The sequence below is a fragment of the Papaver somniferum genome, chromosome 3, assembly GCF_003573695.1.
Source record: "Papaver somniferum cultivar HN1 chromosome 3, ASM357369v1, whole genome shotgun sequence".
NCBI classification, from domain to species: domain Eukaryota; kingdom Viridiplantae; phylum Streptophyta; class Magnoliopsida; order Ranunculales; family Papaveraceae; genus Papaver; species Papaver somniferum.
Genome location: NC_039360.1, coordinates 115402595 through 115423218, shown reverse-complemented (window position 1 = coordinate 115423218; position 20624 = coordinate 115402595). Strand labels below are relative to the sequence as shown.

Genomic DNA, 20624 nt, shown 5'->3' with positions numbered 1-20624 from the left:
GCATTTAAAAATATTTCCAAGTTTGATCCCAGAGTCTTTAGTTTTACTGGATGAGTAGTAGTACAGTATTTGTGAATACAAGAGTTTTACAACACCGAAAGGGAAACGTTGGATGAAAGCTGTTATCCACTTATCCTACTATACATGAGTAGTAGTTAAGAAGACTATTCAGTTCAGATCTACATCTACATGCCCATCGCTCGTGCAAACAGGTTCGTAAAAAGATATACCCATCAGAATTTACTTTTTCTTTTTCTGATCTTTTATAAATGACCAAGATTTCTAATCGGAAACCAAAAAACGCAACAAAAGAAAGGAAAGTCCTTTTTAATAAGGAAGACCTAAGACCACAGACAGACAGCAGACTCACTGAGATAGTAATAGAGAACAAAAAAAAAGCCGTGCTTCAGTATCCGAACTCCCACCCACCATTATCATCTAAATCTGTCTTACCACCATCAGGGTCCCGTTTTTCTCCACCCAATCGTTATTCTCTAAGCGTGCTTTTTTCTCTTTTAATTAAAAAAAAACGTATGGTCACTTAAAACAAACATCTCTCGATATATACCCTAAACCTAACCAAAACCATAACCCACCGAAGAGCTGCAAAACAACAAAAACAAAAGGGGCATATCATCTTTTTTTTCACCTCTTCAGCAACCACTTAGGGAAAAAAAAAAAAAATCCAGATCTTTCAATTGTCTGTTCAGTGAGTCCAGATCTCTTCCATCTTCCCCAACCTTAACCCCAAACCAGACTCATTAAAGGTACATTACATACATTACTATTGTTTTTTTTTTTGTTGGTGCCGCTGCTTGATTAATATCCATAGCCATAGTCATGTCATGATACCACCACAACATGGTACGATACCATACAATACCATACCCACAGACACTATCTTCGTCGTGTCCATCCTCACCCCATAGCTTAGCTTAGCTGTTTGACCACATCTCCTGCCCTAAATTTTGTTTACTAAAAATAACAAAGAGGGAAACTAACAAGAACCCTTGTTTTGATTGGGCGTTTTTTTTGTACAGGGGATGAATCTCCTAGGAGCAGTTTGATTGTGTCTTTAACATGGCTTATGGTTGTCATCTGTAAAGGGTTCGTTTTAGGACCCCACTCTCTCTTTCAAAAACTGTGTATGTCTAGTACGTTTTTTAGGTCATATCATGTTGTAGATGCTGTTGCTCTTATTCTGGGCGTGAATGGGTAGTTTTGTGATTTACGATCTTATACTTCAATTTTATTTTACTTGTGTTTGTTAATTATCTACTAGGTTTTTTTTAAAATGATTTTTGTTAGGTTTTCAGATTTCAGGGTTTACAAATTTTCACTATTACTGTAATGTAGAGGTGTTATGTGATTTTGCCCTGTTGAAAATGGTGGACGCTATCAATATTTGGCCTGTTTACATTAGGTAACTTGGTAATGACACTTATTCATCGTGTACCAGAAAATGTTGAATTCTTTTTAAACATTTAAGATTTCTGGGTCTAGCTTAAGTTTCTGTTTCCAGGATTGTTTGGGTTTAGCTCAAGTTTTGATTTTTATGCCTGTTTGATGACAATGATGCGATTTGTAATTGAGGCTTTAGCTTAAATTTTGATTTTTTATGGATGTTTCATGAAGATGCTGCAATTTGGTCTAGTTAAATTGGTTGATAATGTTGGCATCTTACATAATTGGTTTGCTTGTGTTTGCATGTTGGTGTGTTGGTGGGGTGTTAATTTGGAATCATATATATGAACTGGTTTTAATGGCGAATTTGTGTGTTTTGATCATTGAATTTATATCCTCTACCAGGTTTATCATTCTATGCACGTACAAGGAAGTTGGGTATTGCCATATGTGTTTTTTTGCGGCTTTCAAAAGCTAGAAGACTAGGGTATGGAAATCTTGGCGTTATCAAATGTTCCATGTAATGGAGAATCTAACGGCCCACAGATGAGCACAGGGACAAATTTCATGTGCAATGGAGAATCCACCGAGCATGAAAAACAGGTCCAAGCATCTGATGTTACTAACGAAGTTGATAATATCCTTCAAAATGAAAGAGATAAACCTGGTGAAGATCCAAGGGTTTTAAGTGAAGTACCTAATTCTGAAAGTATTTGTGCTCAAACCTCAAATTGCAAGAATACGGTTGAGGAGCAAGAGTCTCCATGTAGCTTGAATGCCAAAAAGCAAGTCAATGAATCTTGCTCGGTGGTTGATATACCATTTAATGTGGATAAATGCGGAGGTGAGCTGCCAACTAGCACCAAAGATGGAGAATCTCATCTTCAAGAAGACCAGTGGTTAGATCAAAAAGAAACCCCTGCAAAGCAAGTCGGTGAGTCTTGCACAGAAGTAGATATACCATTTAATGTGGAAAATATTGGAGGCAAGCTGCCAAGTAGCACCAGAGATGGAGAATCCCAACTTCAAGAAGCCCAGTGGTTAGATCAAGAAGAAACCGTGGCACTGTGGGTGAAGGTATCTTGTAATGTCTACTTTTTTCATTACTAAACTCTTTTTCTTTTCTTTTTTAATCAAATTCTATTGCTTATCTACTATGATAACTGTATTTGGCTCTAAATGGAAGAAACTGGTGAGGTGTCGAAATGCCCAAACTCAATGCGGGCAGATTCAAACGACAGTGTGCCTCTTTTACTGATGTATTTTCTTATTTTCATTTGATTGGCACTTACTGCTGCACCTAGTCATCGGGCAAAGTTCCTTTTTCATGGTTGAGTATTACGCATATATCCCTATCTACCATACAAATTATATATGTTAATCACCCTCTGACGCATCTCTTTTTTCAAATGCAGTGGAGAGGAAAATGGCAAGCAGGCATCCGATGTGCGAGGGCAGACTGTCCGCTTTCAACTTTGAAAGCAAGGCCGACACACGGGAGGAAGCAGTATTTTGTAGTATTTTTTCCCCAAACCAGGAATTATTCCTGGGCTGATACATTACTTGTCCGTCCGATTCATGAGCTCCCGGAGCCTATTGCACATAAAAGTCATTCTAGAGGGATGGCAAAGTTCAAAGATTTAAGCCTTCCACGCCGTTTCATCATCCAAAAGCTGGCTATAAGCATGGTGAATGTCAGCGACCAACTACATAATGAGGTACGGTTGTTGGTGTATGGTTTCAATTCACTACTTCTGCTTGTTTTTATCCATATTATTCTTTCTACTATTGGTCATTTGGCTTCTGCCTGTGTTGAGTAGGCTGTAATTGAGAGTGCTCGCTCGGTGGCAGCCTGGAAGGAATTTGCTTTGGAGGCTTCCGGCTGCAAATCTTACTCAGACCTTGGAAGGATGCTTTTGAAGCTTCAGACCGTAAACTTCTTCCCTTGATGGTAGCTAGAAAATGATGATATCCCTCTTTGTATCCCCATTTAACTATATAGTTTGATCTACATTTAAGAAGTTCTTCTGTTCTTGCATCTTTGGATTCAGTGAGGTAGAATATTTTGTTAAATGAGAAATGTTCTTTAACTCTCTCTCAGCATTTTCGTTCGATATATTATTCATAGATTGTTATGGTAGAGTAATATGTGTATTCTGCATATCTGAATACTTTGATGCTAATGGAGTACCCCAACACACTGCACATAAAATGAGCACAGATATATGATAGAACTACAATCTACATCACTCTAGACTTTGTAGTTTGATGTTCTCTTATGTTCACGATGCGATGCTACTATAAATCTAATGCATTTTCTTTCTCTTGCAGATGGTATTGAAGCAATTTATAGATCCTAATTGGCTTCAAAACTCTTTCGACCTCTGGGTAGAACGCTGTCGTAATGCTCAAAGTGCTGAATTTGTTGAAACATTGAAGGAGGTACTTCATTTACCATAGATGTGAATATATTTCTGGAGTGTGTGAAATTACTATTGGTGGACGCGATATTAAGTAAATACAGGAGGTTTTAGTATTGTACGTTGTGTAAATTAGGATTCAAAATAATAAGCTCATAGTTTGTCACCATTACCTTAATCTGACTAAATTGTGTGGTTTTACAACTGTTATAACTTTCTGTTCAAACCGTGTTTGCTTCTACTTTTTGTTTGCATCGCTTATCCGCTGTTTTATTGATTAAATCTTTATCCATCCATGACGTAGGAACTAATAAATTCGGTTACATGGGATAAAATTGAAGCACTCTGGAATGCACCCACGCAACCTGAATTGGGCCCTGAATGGAAAACATGGAAGCAGGAAGTTATGAAGTGGTTCTCGCTATCAAACCCTACAGCCAGTGAAAAACGCAAAGAGCAGCCACAGTGTGACAGTCCTATGAGCATGGATCACCAAATTAGCAAGAAAAGACCTAAACTTGAAGTCCGCCGCGCAGAGATTCATGCTTCGCAAATGGAAGCTAGCACTTCACATGACGTCATCCTTCAGAAAACCGTTATTGATATAGATTCCGGATATTTTAATAGCGATGTGCTTGGTAATGCTAGCACATTACTGTCCGATCGTTCTAGTGACATGATGGTTGCTAAGCCATCTGCACAATCTAATGATCCTCCTACTATTCCCGACGGGTGGGACAAAATGGTTGTTGAAGTGGAAAACTCCGGGTTGGTTAAAACTGCTGAAGTGGCAGAACCCCTGAATTATATGAATCCTTTAGATCCTGGAAACAAATACCGGCAATGCATGGCTTTTATTGAAGCAAAGGGAAGGCAGTGTGTTAGGTGGGCTAATGAAGATAGTGTCTACTGTTGTGTGCATCTGACTACTCGTTCCATCGGCAAAACTGCAAATGCAGAACAAGCACACCCTAGCGATACTCCAATGTGTGAAGGAACCACCACTCATGGTACAAAATGTAAGCATCGATCTCGATTTGGATCTCCTTTTTGCAAGAAGCATGGGCTCCAGGAGAACCAGCTTTTGACGGATATGGAACACCAGTCAAATTCACCTGAAAATACACTTAAAAGAAAACACATAGAGATGAGTGTTAGTGGCAAAGAAATGGTTTTGTGGGCAGAAGGCCATAATTCTGTTCCAGAGAATTCAATCTCTTTGATGGAGGGAGAAACTTTCGATGGGAGAACCAACTCAGTAGGAATATCGGGGTACCCTCAATGTATTGGATTGTACAACGAACACAGTAATGCTCCCTGTCCTGAACGTGCCAAATTGCACACGCTGTACTGTGAGAAGCATCTTCCAAGCTGGCTTAAACGTGCCAGGAATGGTAAAAGTAGGATTATTTCTAAAGAAATCTTTGCAGATCTTTTAAGGGCTTGTAGCACACAGAATCAGAAATTGCATTTCCATCAAGCATGTGAACTCTTATATGTTTTTGTTAAAACCATTCTTCACCGACGAAACCCGGTTTCCAAGGAGACCCAGCTCCAGTGGATCTTATCTGAAGCTTCTAAAGATATAGGTGTTGGTGAATGGCTAATCAGGTTGGTGTCTCGTGAAAGAGAAAAAATCAATACGTTTTGGAGCTTCGATGTTAACAAAGACAATACAGTTACCTCCTCTGGCTTTGAACCAGCAGCACTTGTTGCAGTGGTTCCCCAGAGCGACATAAACAACAGTCAGAACAGTGTTAAATGCAAGATATGTTCAGAGGCATTTTCCAACGCTCAAGTGCTTGGTACCCACTGGATGGAGAACCATAAAAAGGAAGCTAAATGGCTGTTCAGAGGGTATGTATGTGCAGTCTGCATGAATTCATTTACTAACAAGAAAGTTCTTGAGGCCCATGTTAGGGAACGACATGAAAAACAATCTCTTGAACATTGTATACGGTTCCAATGTACACCTTGCGGGACCCATTTTATGAGTCCACAACAGTTATGGTCACATGTACTGACGCTTCACTGTGATGACTTCAAACTGCCGTCTACCACCGATCAACAGCATAACATATCTATAACTCCTCAACAACTTCAGCTTGGTAAGGCTGGTAGGTCGGGGAATGAAGTTGCAGGAAAGAGGTTTTCGTGTAAGGTCTGTGGGTTAAAGTTCGATCTTTTACCTGATTTAGGGCGCCACCATCAAGCTGCTCATATGGTTTTGGAGGTCACCAACAATACGTCTTCAAAGAGAGGAACTCATCTTAATCCTTGTAAATTAAAATCGGGTAGACCCAACCACACTGGTTTTACCAAAGGTCTTGAAGAGGATTCATATAGGATCAGGAAACCCTTCCAGGCATCAAGCTCTGGCAGTACTGGGGTAAGAGTACAGACTCAGGTAGCTGAAGAAGTGGGTCTGGGTAGGCTAGTTGAATATCAGTGTTCATCTGTTGCAAACAATTTGTTTTCTGAGATACAGAAAACAAAACCTCGTCCAAGTAACCTTGACATTCTTTCCGTTGCTCGAACAACTTGTTGCAAGAGAAACCTCGTAGCAGCGCTTGAAGAGAGGTTTGGTATACTGCCGGAACGTTTATATCTCAAGGCGGCAAAGCTCTGTAGTGAACTGAATATTCAGGTGGAGTGGCACCAAGAAGGATATATCTGCCCTAAAGGATGTATGATGAACACAAAACCTTGTAATTCCTCTCCCTTGTCGCCTCTCTCAAGTGATTTTACGAAAATTCAATTAGTAAAGACAGATGATCCTATTAATGAAGATGAGTGGGATATGGATGAATGCCATTGCGTACTTGAATCACGGCATATAAAATTGAAACCCATGTCAGTACTCTTGTTTGAAGATGTAAGTTTTGGGCGAGAAACAATTCCAATAAGTTGTGTAGTGGATGAGAATCTTCTTGCGTCCCTCCACAATGCTGCAAGTGAAGTGTCCAATGGAAAAACAATTCGGTCCCCTTCGCCTTGGGAGGGTTTTACCTATGTTAAGGAGCAGTTACTTGATCCGTGCCTCGGTCATGATACCAAGGTAGTTTTTGCTGTACTTATTTGGTTCAGTTGCTCACCTTGCATAACTTTGTTATACATTGGTCAATTTGACATGGGGTATTTTTTTCTTCGCAGAGTTCGCAGTTGGGCTGTTCTTGCCCACACTCAACCTGTTCAGCAGATGCCTGTGATCATGTGTACCTCTTTGACAATGACTATGAAGCGGCTGAGGATATTAATGGTCAACCAATGCATGATAGATTTCCATATGATGAAGATGGTCGAATTATTTTAAAGGTAGCTTTATGGCCGCTGCTAAAATATTTTCTTTTCTTCGTAGAGTAAATTTCTGAGCTTCACTTGTTTTTGTAAGGGCGAGATTTTGATTTTTCATTAAATTATACAGGAGATATACCCAGTCTATGAGTGCAACTCAATGTGCGGCTGTGGCAAGAGTTGCCGGAATAGGATTTTGCAAAATGGGGTGAAAGTCAAATTAGAGGTTTTTAAAACGGAGAAAAAGGTACCACCTCTGGATATCTCATCATGTCAGTAATTCTGGATAAACCTTTTTACATGTGTTTTTCACAGGGTTGGGCAGTCAGAGCTGGTGAAGCAATTTCACGTGGAACATTTGTGTGTGAGTACATTGGGGAAGTTCTAAATGATCAGGAGGCAACCAAGAGGTCTGAGGGATAATTGAAGCAATTAAAGTTTCTTCTACTTACCTGTAGGTTTTTTTGCTAATCCTGCTTGAACTATTTTGAAATTTTAGGTATGACAAGGAAGGTTGCAGCTATCTGTATCACATTAACTCTCACATCGACAGCATGAGTGAATTAGTTGAAGGAGAAACTGTGTCCCATGTCATTGATGCAACACGATACGGGAATGTTTCTCGGTTCATTAACCATAGGTAAGCAGTATTATTTGGTGAAAGAAACTGTGGAAGTGTACTTTGTTGGCGTCTCTCTCTCTTCATGAATGCAGAGTTGCTTTTAAATATTTACTTACCTGATACTTGTTGGTGTCAGTTGCTCGCCCAACCTTGTTACATACCAAGTTCTGGTGGATAATATGGATAGCCAACTTGCACATATTGGATTATATGCGAATCGTGATGTAAGTATTTTGTTTTTCCTACATGGCTGATTTAGCTGCACATTTTCTGTTTGAAATGTGAGCAGTGTGGTAGCTTCTCTCATTTGTTCCTATTTTTCCTGAATAAGACCAGGCAAATGTCCTGAGTTTATATTCCTCACATTTAAGGTTTCTGAATTATAATGCATGTCTGGTCTCCTAAGAGTGACCGACCTGGTTTTAGAAAAAGTAGACTAGCGAAAGTATTAACTCAGACAATTGATTATTTGCAGATTGATAAAAATGAAGAGCTAGCTTATGACTACCGTCGTGAGCTACTGCTGGAGGGAAAAGGGCACCCTTGCTATTGCGGTGCTACGAACTGTCGTGGGCGTATATACTGACCAGTTTCTGAAGCCTTGGTCACGTCATTAATTGTATTATTACAGTTGCACAAAATTGTGTAGAACCCAATTCTATATGTATCATTTCAACTCTATTTTCTCTGACTCAGAAAATCACAAGTTTTTTCTGTCTTCCTTGACAAATAAGTTAGTCCTCGTTATTAACAACAGTGTCATCGTCTATTCAATACCTTTCCCTTACCATACTTGGGTTTCTTTAGATTGTCAACCCCTACCCACAGTTCAACACCTTTCGCAGTTTATTCGAGTTCTGGTGTTGAATTTCAATTATGTTCTTTTTGTCATTTCATGTCTTCAATGACAAATCACTAACCTGCTGTTTGGGGGTTATGTTTAACACTAAAATCGCCAAATCCATGAGAGTTCAGCTGCACCTGGCTTGGCTTTATATCTGTTAAGAGCTTAACATTAATTTATCAAGAATTTATCATGTAGCCCCAAATCAGTTTCAGTTTTTTTTTTTTTTTTTGAAAGTTACTTATAGAAGCAGGGAAGACTACAAAGAGTTATCTTGAGTGTTGGTTACCCTTATCTCATTACAATGCATTGAGATATTGGCTTCCACCAACATACTAGTACTCTCATTCATAGAATTACAGTTCTGAACTGAATTGGAAAAAAGAACATCAGAAAATAAAAAACTAGAAATGAAAACAGGCATCTGCAACCAAACTTGTTTATGTATCCCTTTTTTTCGTGTCTCTTTAGCTAGAGCATCGGCTACTTCATTACATTTTCTGTTCTTGAAAGCAAACCCCAGAAAGTTGTTACAGGTCTGAAGAATCCTCACTGCCTCTGAAACTATCGCCTGATTTCTCCAAAAGATGTTGCTGACCTTGTTCAACGCAAAAAGAATGAGCCTCTGACAGTCCCCTTCAACCCAAAAATTACTTAACTCCATGCTCTTTGCCCAACAAGCAGTTTCCAGCAAGCTCAAAGCCTCTGCTTCTTCTGCAGTGGAGGATTTGATGGACCCAGATTTAGCTTGTACAGCTTCACCTGTTTCATCACGCAAAATCATACCATTACCAGCAAGAGAAAAGTTATCAGTCCAAGAAGCATCAAAATTGATCTTTAATTGATTATGTTGAGGCTTTGTCCATCCTACTTCTTTAAGGTCAGTTAAAGTTTGAGCATCGCCATGAGCAACAGATCTGTTGTCAAGAGTAGAAGTTTTCAGGGGAGACCAGAAATTGATATGTCTTTGTACAGCTAGAAACAATTGAATACTAGTGGTTGTTTTGGATTCGAAAATCCTTGAACATCGTTCTTTCCAAATCAACCGGCACTTGGTTGCCATAGTTTCTATTTCACCACTACCATACACTCTTGCGATCCAGTTTTCATACATTTGTGCAAAAGAGAAGTGGCTATCATTATTAGAATTAAAACTTACGACAGGGGGCAACATTGTAACTGATTTGGCATAGGGGCAATAAAAAAACAAGTGTTTCGGGGATTCACATTCTTGTTCACAGAAAATACACTTCATTTCTATGTCTTTCATATACTGACCTAGCTTTTTCCTAACTAGCAAAGCATTATGAAGACATTTCCACAAGAATTTTTTTATCCTTTGTGATATATTTAGCTTCCAAAAGGATTTCCAAAAGGCTGTGATTTCTGTCCTATGTGTTATTGTCGATGGGTTCTTGAGTTTTAGATACATGGATTTGACTGTGAAGTTTCCATCATTGGTGAGAAGCCATCTAAGTTTGTCGGTTTTCAACCTTCCTTGGCAATTAGTAAAGATTCTAATGCCAAATATTTTTTCAGCTATATCTAGGGCTGCACAACGGGTAGGGTGGGTAGGATATGGCCTATACCCGCCACCCTACCCGTTTACCGGCGGTTAAGAAAATCTTTACCCGCCACCCTACCCGCCAAATAATGGATAGGGTAGGATACGGTTAAAAAACTGGCGGGTAGGGTAGGGTTGGCGGGTAGGAGTAGGGTATGTGCACTTCTAGGTAGGGTGGGTAGGATATGGCCTATACCCGCCACCCTACCCGTTTACTGGCGGTTAAGAAAATCTTTACCCGCCACCCTACCCGCCAAATAGTGGATAGGATAGGATACGGTTAAAAAACTGGCGGGTAGGGTAGGGTTGGCGGGTATGGGTAGGGTATGTGCACCCCTAGCTATATCAGTTTGAAAGTTATTCCTAACTTTAACATCATTCCACTTCTTCGTATTTGAGTCAAGTAACTCAGATACAAGTGTTAAAGGGTTTAATTTAGATCCACAATATGTTAACAGGTTATTTTCCATACCTGGTATCCATTTATCCGACCATATATTTATTGACTTACCGTCGCCTACCTCCCAGCAACTATGTTTATGAATCTGAGATATCCCCTGTAAAATACACCTCCATATCCAAGAAGAGTTATAATGAAAAGAAAACAGAAGAATTTTTAAAGTATTTCTCTTTTAGAACAAACACTAAAAGACCATTTTCATTAGTTGTCAATCTCCAAGCAAGTTTTGCGATCATTGATTTATTCATCTTGTTAGCTTCTTTAAACCCTAAGCCACCTAGTTCTACAGGATCGCAAAGAAAATCCCATCCAATCGGGTAGAAGTTTTTCTTGTTTTTTTGCTTTCCCCACCAAAATTCTCTTTGGATAGCATCTATCTGGTATGTTATTTTTTTAGGAAGGGAAAAACACCCCATTTGGTAAATGGGAAGACTCGATAACACAGATTTAATGAGAACCGATTTGCTAGCTTGGACCAAGGTTGTGCCATTCCAACTCTGAGCTCTATTTTCCATATTTGTTACAATTTTATCGAAGGTCTTAATTTTCGATCTATCACCAAATAAAGGTGCGATCTATCAACAAATAAAGGTGCGCCCAGATAGGTGTCAGAGATGCATATTTTTTTTTTTAGCAACCTTATCATTATTCTTTTGGTCAGTCTCAAGTTGGGAAGGAGAAAAAAAACATGTGAAAAAATAAAAAAATATCAGTTGAGATGATGCAACATTTCTCTCTGCTCCTCTTTTGGTTTGTTTTTGCTCCGAATCACCTGGATCTTGGTTTACCAATGAACATTGGTAAAAAGAAGCTAGACAGAAGGAAGAAAGAAATCTCTGTATGATTGATCCTATATTGTGTCCCATATATCTAGCAGTACCAAGAATTTTAAAAGCTTTTAGCAAGTCTTTTTTTTCCTTCATGCTAGAACTTGGTGCTGACGATTTTCTGATCAGTAAAGAACCTGGTGCTGACGAGTTTCGAACTCAGGTCACTGATATATCACCCAGTGACTTTACCACCGGCAGCAATCATTGCAGTGACACCGGCAGCAAGTCATTACTCTTTACCAACTCAACACCATATAGCAAGTTGGGAATCCAAGAGTGATTTGTTTCTAAGCCTGGAAAAGAAATATACACATCTATATATAAGCACATAGACCCAGTATCAGGCATGTACATAATATGTAGCCGAAAGTAAAACGCCCAAAAAACAAAAAGAATCGGAACAAATTAAAACTTCAAGGTACATCTCAGATGAGCAACATGGATGATGTTCATTTGTTAACCTTTCATGATTCTAATAAGTATAATATCCCGCCATTCTTAGGTTAGAGCTGTACACTTCTGTAGTAGTATTGTGGGGCTGAAGTCGGAGATTTATATCAAAATTCAACTTTTGTCAATCACCTCCGCTGGCAAGTTGAGATCGAAGAGCACATTTCCAAAGGCTTCCCTCTTAGAGCGCTTCCGAGAAGGGCATCCATTCTCAAAATTCAGGGAGCTAGATGACGAACGACCGACTTCCACTGTCCCTCCTACTGATATATTTGCATGTGAGAGTAGCTTTTGGAAGGACATGTTGGTCTTACTTATTCAAATTTACTTCCAGTTATATAACTATAAACAAACTAAATGAAGAATACTTATGGAGAAAACTAAAAACAAACTACTGAGTTGGTTTACCCAAGAAAGGTTATATACCGGTTGCACTTATGCTGGAACTGGTCTGCAAACAGCTAATAGAATTATTCCCCTTGGTGGCCCGCACAAGAAGTTCTGATGCCCTCTCAACGCCCTTTGATTTGTATGCTGCAATATTGTGGGTTGCCAATTTAAGCGAACCCAGTAAATCATTCTCGATGCATTCATACCTGCATATATTAATATAGAGTGAGGATTGTGCGCTTATTGAATAGTGAGCCCAACATCTAAATTCTGTGTGCTTCTGCTTACTCACATTGACTTGCAGAGTCTATCAGTGATCACTGACAGATTGATAAGTTGCATCCTTGACTGCTTGAGATTATCATCTTCTAACCCGTCATACTTCTCCTCTAAAGCCTTGGAGAGTTTCTCAACATTTTCTTCAAGCTGCTGCTGTTGGTCCTCAAATAGGTTTTGCTTCATCTCCCTTTCCACAGGAGTCATTTCGTCGCCGAAGAGATCCTCCCCAAACATGTAAAATGCAAATGGATACGAATATGAGAGTACTCGTCTCGACCTGAAGAGTCTGTTAAGGCCATTAGTTAACCAGCTAAAATCCTTGAGCTCAGACTCCTTGCCTTCCAACATTAATATCTGGGACTCTATTGTTTCCTTAAGTTTTGATTCAAGCTTAAAAGAATCTGTGTGAGCTTTGTAACGGTTGTGGTAGTGCATATAACGGTTCAGATCCCTTTTTGCACGCTCAGCTTGCTTCTCTTGATCTTCCTTAAAGCGACCACAGCTGTGACCAGCAATGCTAGTCCAAGTGTGCTCTCTACCAGTAGCACCGCCACACAACCAACTGCATAAAGAACAACAAAATAACTGTCAAAAAAAGAGAAAAGGAAGCACCCAATGGAAGTTCAAAAATTAAAAAAGATGCAAAGCAAGTATGCATGACGGTTATATCAAGCATGGAATTTTTTTTGACAGGTAGCCATGTTTAGTTATTAGAATATGAATCATGTACTTGCCAAATTACAGCAAAGAAGGAAAAAAGTGATCACCAGTATAAAATATATAGCCGAAAATGAATATATTTTTTTCACTGGCCAATCATACCGGAAATGGTTCCAGAAACAAATGATGATTATGGCGAAACAAAATGCTGCTCTTGAAGTTTCAGACTAAGCAAAGCATATGTTGGGTACAGTACAAGATCAAGCATGAAGCATGTAATCATCTATGAGAATATTATCCTACAAAAGGACATTTATACTGTAAAACTTCCACAAGAGAAACAGAGAGATAAGAAATCTCACCAAAATGATTGCCCGCATATACAGCTGACAAGGTTACAGCCTCCATTTTTTTCAACACTTTTATAGCACTTTGGGCAAGACTTTGTGTTGACTGTAATCCAGTTAACTGTCTCTGATTCATCCCGACATTTCTTAACCCAAAGCTCCCACATCAAGCACGAGCAAGGAGAGTGTGCTTCTGATGAACAACTGAAACAGAATTGTACCCCACATGTGCATTCAACCTCACAGAGTTTCTCGTCCTCAACCCGTATTGCATTTCCACAATGAGGAACACTGGGGCACCATTTGACTCTCTGATTGTCTTCGATGTAAGACTCCAAAAGAAAACGTTCAAAGCGTTCTGCTAGGTCCGGATCCCTCGCACTGACTAGATTCCGAACAATGGCTTCATCACAAATTGCAGTGCACTTGTATGCCATGCATGTAATGCGTCTGCTTTTGCCTTCATTGATTTTAACAACAAAATGCTCCGTCCAACCTAGGAAAGGATACACAAAAAAGAACCCACTAAATGTCAAAGATCAAGCGTGAACTTGTGTGGCAAATGAACTGTCCTAAATAGATGAATGGGCTTGGTTTACAGAATACAGCAAAATATAAACTCCATAATTCTGCATTTAGATTCTAGCTTTCTTATTGTAAGGCCAAACAAAATGAAAAGAAAAGGAAAGACCTCGATTTAAATATTCAGCTATTAAGGTAGGAAAAGAAGTGCAGAGTGCTTACAGTTGTTACAAAAGCAGTGGCCACAATCCATTGTTGTTGCTTTGTGTTTGGGTATGTCCTCCATGCAAACCTCACATGTCATAGCAGCTGGTGCATGTTTAATCTTACAACTCTTCGCAGTGACACCAGCTTCTCCAAACAATTTATCTTTGCCTTTCTCCACAAACACTGCAAACACCTTCTCAACATCCCAACGGTGATAAATAAGCAAAGTACGTGCATGCTGTTCACTTAAATTAAGCATTTCCATCACCCTCCGTAAATCTTCTCTCTGTGCAAACAAACACCCATACTTCCTTTAAACTCTAAGAACTTCCTAGTTAAGTAAAGAAACGCCAAGAAAAGGCTCAAAGGTTTTACCTGCGCTACCAAAAGCGACTCTCTTGTAATCACCTGCAGTATTTCACATAGCATCAGTAACACAAAGCAAATAACCACAAGTAGATAGACTCAACATTACATAAAAATAAGTGCAAAGTTGAATTGTAAGCCATATAGCTGCTAAAGTGGACCCGAATAAAGATGCTATAATCAAAAGATTCAAAACCAAAACAATCAATTCCAAACGGATTCGCATTGTTAAAATCAAAAAGTGAGAATTTTAAGTTCTAACTAACGAAGAAACGTCTTTTGTACTAACAACAAAAATCCCCAAATCAAAGCATCATTCTCCTATGATCACCAGTATCAAATCAAAGGTCATACAAGCTAAACATAATCCAAAATCAAACAGATACCAAATATGAATTCAACTCAATTTCATATAAACCATACAATAGTTTCTTTAATTGCAAAACCTAAAATCAGACGAGAAACCTCAACAAAATCAAAATCGAACTTTTTTAATTCCGTATTCTACAGACCTTAGTAGACGATGCACCCGACATCCATTGTAAATCATTATCATCATCTTCAGCGTCATCGTTATCAAGTCCATCAGCGGAATCACAATCAGAAATATAATAATCTTCTTCGTTATCACTATACAAGAAATCCCCCATTGAATCACAACTTTCAAAACAAAATCAAGGCGATCGCCGGGAAGATTTTAACGATTTCAAGCGATCCCGGCGATCAAGTTTTTCATTAAATAAAACGAAATAACAAGTCTTTTGAACTAGACTTGGTGTTTTCCCTGTTAGAGCGAAACCTCCAAGCGAAGCAAACAAAAGAGCCTAGAGAAAAAATAAGTGAGAAGACGAGAGGGATTTTAATTAAAGAAAAATACTAGTAAGGGTTGAAGAAGGAAAATATAAGAAGATTTTGGTGCTGGTGATAATACGAAACTCATTAGATTCGGAATATTAAGACCCTAGTTTTTTTCTCACTTTCTCTCGGGATAAAGGCATCCAACTATATCCTACTGTGTGCAGTGTGCACTGTTGTGCCTATGTCCACGAGAATGCGTATAAAATTGTACCAAGCCTATTAAGAGGATGCCCATGGAATTGTACCAAGACTTGAGACGTTGACCGTGTAACTTGTGATACGCAGCCGTGCAGGTGAGATTCAAATCAGATGGCAGATGGTATACATACATACCATATTGGTATATCGTCGGCTGTGGGAAAGCTAATAGCCTGTTAGGATAGCATTTCAGAAATTGTTTTGATTTCTGGAAGTAAAAAAGCCGAAAGTTAATTTGGTACACAATTTCGGAATGACTTTTAGAAGCAAAAAAATTACTAATTTTTTGTGAAACAAAAACATTTTATTTCTGATTTCTGTTTTTGACTTCGACTTCTGGATAAGCAGAAACATTTTTGTTTCTGATATCCAAACAAGCTATAAGAATGCCATATATGGTAAATATACCATACAGGTTTAGCATTTGTCAAATGCAGCAAAATCCTGCGCTACATTTGGAACACCGCCTGTGTGTAAAACGGAGTTTAAAGCAACATTTGGTTAAAATATATGTTTTGTGCAGTGTATTAAACACCTCCTAAAATATAATTTCGGCGATGTTTTAGACGCCACCTATATTTTATGATATTTTTTTGGTAAGGTACTTTTTTTTTTGGGTAAGTGCCCATATTCTAGGAGGTTATTCAAGAGCTTATTCGTATATTTTTACTACCGTGGTTTCACTACTTCTATACATAAAGGGTAGGCGATATTTTAGCTTATAATATACTACCATTTTACCATTTATGGTTGCGAACGCACTGATAACATTACTGTGATTTCAATATATAAATTGGTACACACTTCTTGACGTAGCCTTATTTTTTTTGGTGCAGTCTTATTTTCTATATTGTGAACTTCAAATACCCAGTTGATTTTTAATTATGATTGGTGGTGATAGTTTCTTATCTAATGGATAATTAAGGTCTGGGGATGGAGTTTAACGAGTATGTTGTGTCAACATTTTACGAGGATTGAATTGGGTCTGCTTATGAAGGCAAGCTTGATTATCCAAAATTTGTCGTGGGGGAAACTATTTTCTTAGTTAACCAAACAATGATCTTTTGGTGTTGCAATAAGGATACATTTGGATTTATGGAGGTTAGTAGCATACATATAGTAACTAAAATACAATGTTGATATGTATTACCGTAGATAACAAAATATAGCATCTACCCGAGAACTGACAGCTGAAGAGTGATACAACAAATAAGACTCAAGGTCAGACGTTGAAGACCTGAACCAGATGTTCAAGGATCGAGCCATAGGCGACCAAACAAGACAGATACATGGAGACAAGCGCGGAATACCTGAGTCCGGATGTGAAGTTAAGAAGATCCTCGATGCTGTCAGCTGAAGGGGAACCTGGAAAGCTATCCCAGATCGGTACAAGAACAACACGGGAAACTATCAAGTTCGAGCTGTGACGATTTTAGTCATCTGCATGTAATTGTCATGTTCATATCACGTATAAATAGCAAGAAAGGCTGAGGTTGTAAACAAGTTCATTCTGATAATAAAAAAGAGACTTCAAACAATTCTGTCTCCTCTCTGTGATTCTCTTCTAAACCGCCATTAACTGTAGCTGATTTAGAAGATAATCAGGAAAACCTAATTTTGCATCGCCGAATCCTGACCGGATATCAGAGAACATAAGGATAATCAAGATCGTATTTCATAATCAAGGATGACGATCAAACATTTTGAAGGTACGAATCCACAGACCAATCGACCTATCTTCATTGGCCCCGACTAGTTTTTTAGAACTTCATAATTTTACACATAATATAAATTACAAATCTAATTTTGATGCATGCTTCAGCATAATTAATTGACAAATTGCATGATTAAGCATGATATGCTCAAATATTGATGATCTATGTGTTTGTTAGTTGATAATATGATGATTCTGGATGAGATCGAACTTTTAACTATTGATTTTGAAGATTTCAATCTCATAAACATATCTTCCATGATCAGATCTATCGATCAGTGGAAAAAATTAGCAGAAAAAAGATTTCCAACTCTAGATCTAGGATCTTCTAGATTCCTAATGTTTTCTTGTTCAAAACCTTACTCGCTTCATGATGTTTTAAGAGTAAAAATCTCAGGTCTAGATAATACAGATGCTTTGATGAAATTGAAAAGACAATTATACTGATGAATAAGCATCTTCAAAGGCATAAACTCAAAATCTTACTATAGCATGATGATGTAATGTATGATTTACTTAGATCTCCATTCTTGATCTAGAATTGCATGTTTACAAGTCATTTAAGTTACATAATTCAATTATTTTAGATTTTCACCAATCAAAATCTTTGATGATAAATTCTTCTGAATAGCACAAGCATGAAACGCATGATAGTCGTTGATTTCAGTTAATATAAATGCTAGATTCGTTTAAATTTCGAGATCTTTATATTCAAAGAATGAGACGATCCGTTAATTATCCTGCTAATCACAACTCTTAGTAGTTTATCTATGATATTGGCTCTACTGCGTAACAATTAAGCAATGGTTAATCTATGATTACCAAGTCATGAAAAAATCGACTCAAAAAAAAATTACCACAAAAAGAAGGCAGTGAGCTTTCAAAAGTCAGATCCAGTCAATGATTTTCATCTTGACTAAAAATGCTCAATTCACAGATACTCATTTTACTCTGATTGCCAAGTTATGGAACTCCAACAAAGAAGGTTACCACCTAGAAATGGTGCAACCTCACCGGTGCAACAAACAGATCATACCAATGGTGGATCAACCAAATATAAGCATACCTGAAGTGCCAACTATGAGTTTAATACCATCAAGCACATCAACACGAGCTGGGAACACAACAATGCCTACACCAGCAAAACAGTTGTACCATCAACAATCACAACTTCAACAGTGATAGCAAGTTTTCAACCACAAGTTGTTCTAATAGGTCCAAATGTAACACCAGAGTAACACAGGAGGCCACCAAGACCACCAGCTCTTACAACGACTCATGTAGTACAAATCTCAGGTGACATGCTCCAAGACCTGTTGAAGTATATCAGTAACCTAGATGGGAAAGTAAATCAACCGACACCTCCTCCAGCTCAGCAAGTTACTACACCAGTTGTAAGAAAACATGGAACACAACTGGAACATTTATACTTACATCTAAATATACCACCTCTACCAACTCAGTCATCCATGCTGAACCAGTTACCTGGTCAACAACTGGTAGGATAAGAAAGATACCTACGATTGTATTAAATGCAAGTGCACAGTGTCGATATGCAACACAAAGCAAGTACAGGTCGATCCTCAAGGACAAGGTGGCTGTAAGGTTGAAGCTACGTTCTTACTATAACTGATTCCAAACAAGAGTAGCACAAAGAGGGGGTTTTGCGTCGATAAGACAAAGGTTATGAATGATTATACTACACAGACAAGATTAGAAGGCACTAGGGAAGTCGAATCCACTGCTTAACCTACGCTAGATAATTCAGTTATCGAAATTACTCTCATCCTTTTAATGAACAGCAGTGAAGATGCAAGTCTATCGCGTATTTAAGGTGATCTGAATTTGGATAGTTTAATCACAATAAAAGATATTAATCCCTAACATTAGTTGTCTTGTTACGACACAACTAATCATAGACTAATTAGATCATTTAAACATGGGTTGAAACTTGAAACAACAACATATAAATACTCTAACGACCTAGGATGCATGGCATACAAGGTGAACATTATACATTGAGGTTCAAAGATTAAACAATTCCTTAAGAAATTAAGATTACACAAGAACAACTTCATAACCAAAATCATCTAATATTAGATTAAGAGTTTCATCTAAGCCCTAGCTAAGAAATTAGAAAATGATTGAAAATACTGAAAATAAACCTAATTACTTATTGGTGCACCGGCTACTCCGGGCTTGGTTTCAAAATACAACTGCAACCCTATTTATATAAGATTCTCCCCAAACTATTCAATCCCATTGACAATAGTTACACAAGCAGAAATCTAGGAAATTGATATTCTTGAAACTCACCATTGATGTCTTCTTCATCATGCGCTGCCATTATATTGTCTTCACTAATTTCAGATGTTGTCGGTGTTGAAAGGAAATCAAATTCAGACCTAATTTAACAACACCTGTTGCTTGTGTTCACCACAGCCACCTTACAACGCCTCCTGTATTTGTCTCCATGTCTCAACACATCAAATCAGGCTTCATATCATGCTTCAAACAATATAGGAGAGGATAAATTTTCGAGAGCAATAGGAAAATTGATTTGATGTGAAATGGTATTGGGTAGAAAGTAACGAAAGGTGCCAGAGAATTAGGGTTAGAGAGGGATGGGTTAACAGAGATAGGGTTTCCTTTGTTCTCAGATGGTAGACATGGTATTGTCGGCGAGTACGAGAGAAGATAGAGTTGTCACTGATCCAGACTTGAAAGTGAAAATGAAATATGGGTTTAAGGTCCATTTGGGTGTTATACACGAATACCTAGCTTAGGTGCATAAGAGTCTCGGTTTGCTTTACCCATTCTGTATATGACAAGAAATATGAGTGTGAACTTTGACCCACCATCATGACTTGAATGCTTTCTTGCCTTTGTTGTGCCACCAGGTCCTCTCTAATCACTTCCTTTGCACCAACCCACTGCTCTCTTGTTCACCATTTACTCAACCACCTACATCACGATACAAAATGAGATTATTCCGACAAAATTACCCGTTAATGGACAAATGTGCAAAATACAAGAAAATAGAATAATGAAGCACTAAGAATGTGATAAATGACTATAAAATAGTCTAGAAATATGCATTATTAGGCACCGATCAACAACAATGGGATCTGATACAAGAACTCAGAAATTACATCTTATAGCTAATCAATTACAAAATTTGAGACACATAATTTC

The 20624-nt window shown here is 38.2% G+C and overlaps 2 protein-coding genes across 9 annotated transcripts; one reads left to right on the top strand and one right to left on the bottom strand.

Moving 5' to 3' along the window:
• The first annotated feature begins 549 nt into the window (after positions 1 to 549).
• On the top strand, positions 550 to 8496 carry LOC113357108 (histone-lysine N-methyltransferase SUVR5-like). 5 transcript variants are annotated; one of them, XM_026600384.1, is made up of 13 exons: positions 550 to 767; positions 1041 to 1107; positions 1810 to 2481; positions 2820 to 3122; positions 3225 to 3335; positions 3736 to 3846; positions 4129 to 6882; positions 6978 to 7139; positions 7249 to 7365; positions 7434 to 7528; positions 7618 to 7758; positions 7877 to 7964; positions 8216 to 8496. In XM_026600384.1, the coding sequence occupies exons 3-13, from the start codon at positions 1894 to 1896 to the stop codon at positions 8324 to 8326; spliced, it is 4581 nt and encodes a 1526-aa protein (XP_026456169.1). In that variant the 5' UTR covers positions 550 to 767; positions 1041 to 1107; positions 1810 to 1893; the 3' UTR covers positions 8327 to 8496. The 5 variants fall into 5 exon arrangements, with proteins under 5 accessions (XP_026456169.1, XP_026456171.1, XP_026456170.1 ...); XM_026600386.1 differs by lacking the exon at positions 1041 to 1107; XM_026600385.1 differs by lacking the exon at positions 550 to 767 and having other exon boundaries at positions 891 to 1107.
• A 2727-nt stretch (positions 8497 to 11223) lies between these two features.
• LOC113357107 (probable E3 ubiquitin-protein ligase ARI2) lies at positions 11224 to 15499 on the bottom strand. 4 transcript variants are annotated; one of them, XM_026600382.1, is made up of 7 exons: positions 15172 to 15495; positions 14669 to 14701; positions 14309 to 14579; positions 13580 to 14060; positions 12571 to 13119; positions 12315 to 12484; positions 11224 to 11731 (listed from the first exon to the last, which is right to left on the bottom strand). In XM_026600382.1, exons 1-7 carry the CDS (start codon positions 15307 to 15309, stop codon positions 11640 to 11642), a joined length of 1734 nt encoding a protein of 577 aa, XP_026456167.1. In that variant the 5' UTR covers positions 15310 to 15495; the 3' UTR covers positions 11224 to 11639. The 4 variants fall into 4 exon arrangements, with proteins under 4 accessions (XP_026456167.1, XP_026456168.1, XP_026456165.1 ...); XM_026600383.1 differs by lacking the exon at positions 11224 to 11731 and adding an exon at positions 11733 to 12197 and having other exon boundaries at positions 12382 to 12484; positions 15172 to 15499; XM_026600380.1 differs by lacking the exon at positions 11224 to 11731 and adding an exon at positions 11733 to 12151 and having other exon boundaries at positions 15172 to 15494.
• Positions 15500 to 20624: the final 5125 nt, after the last annotated feature.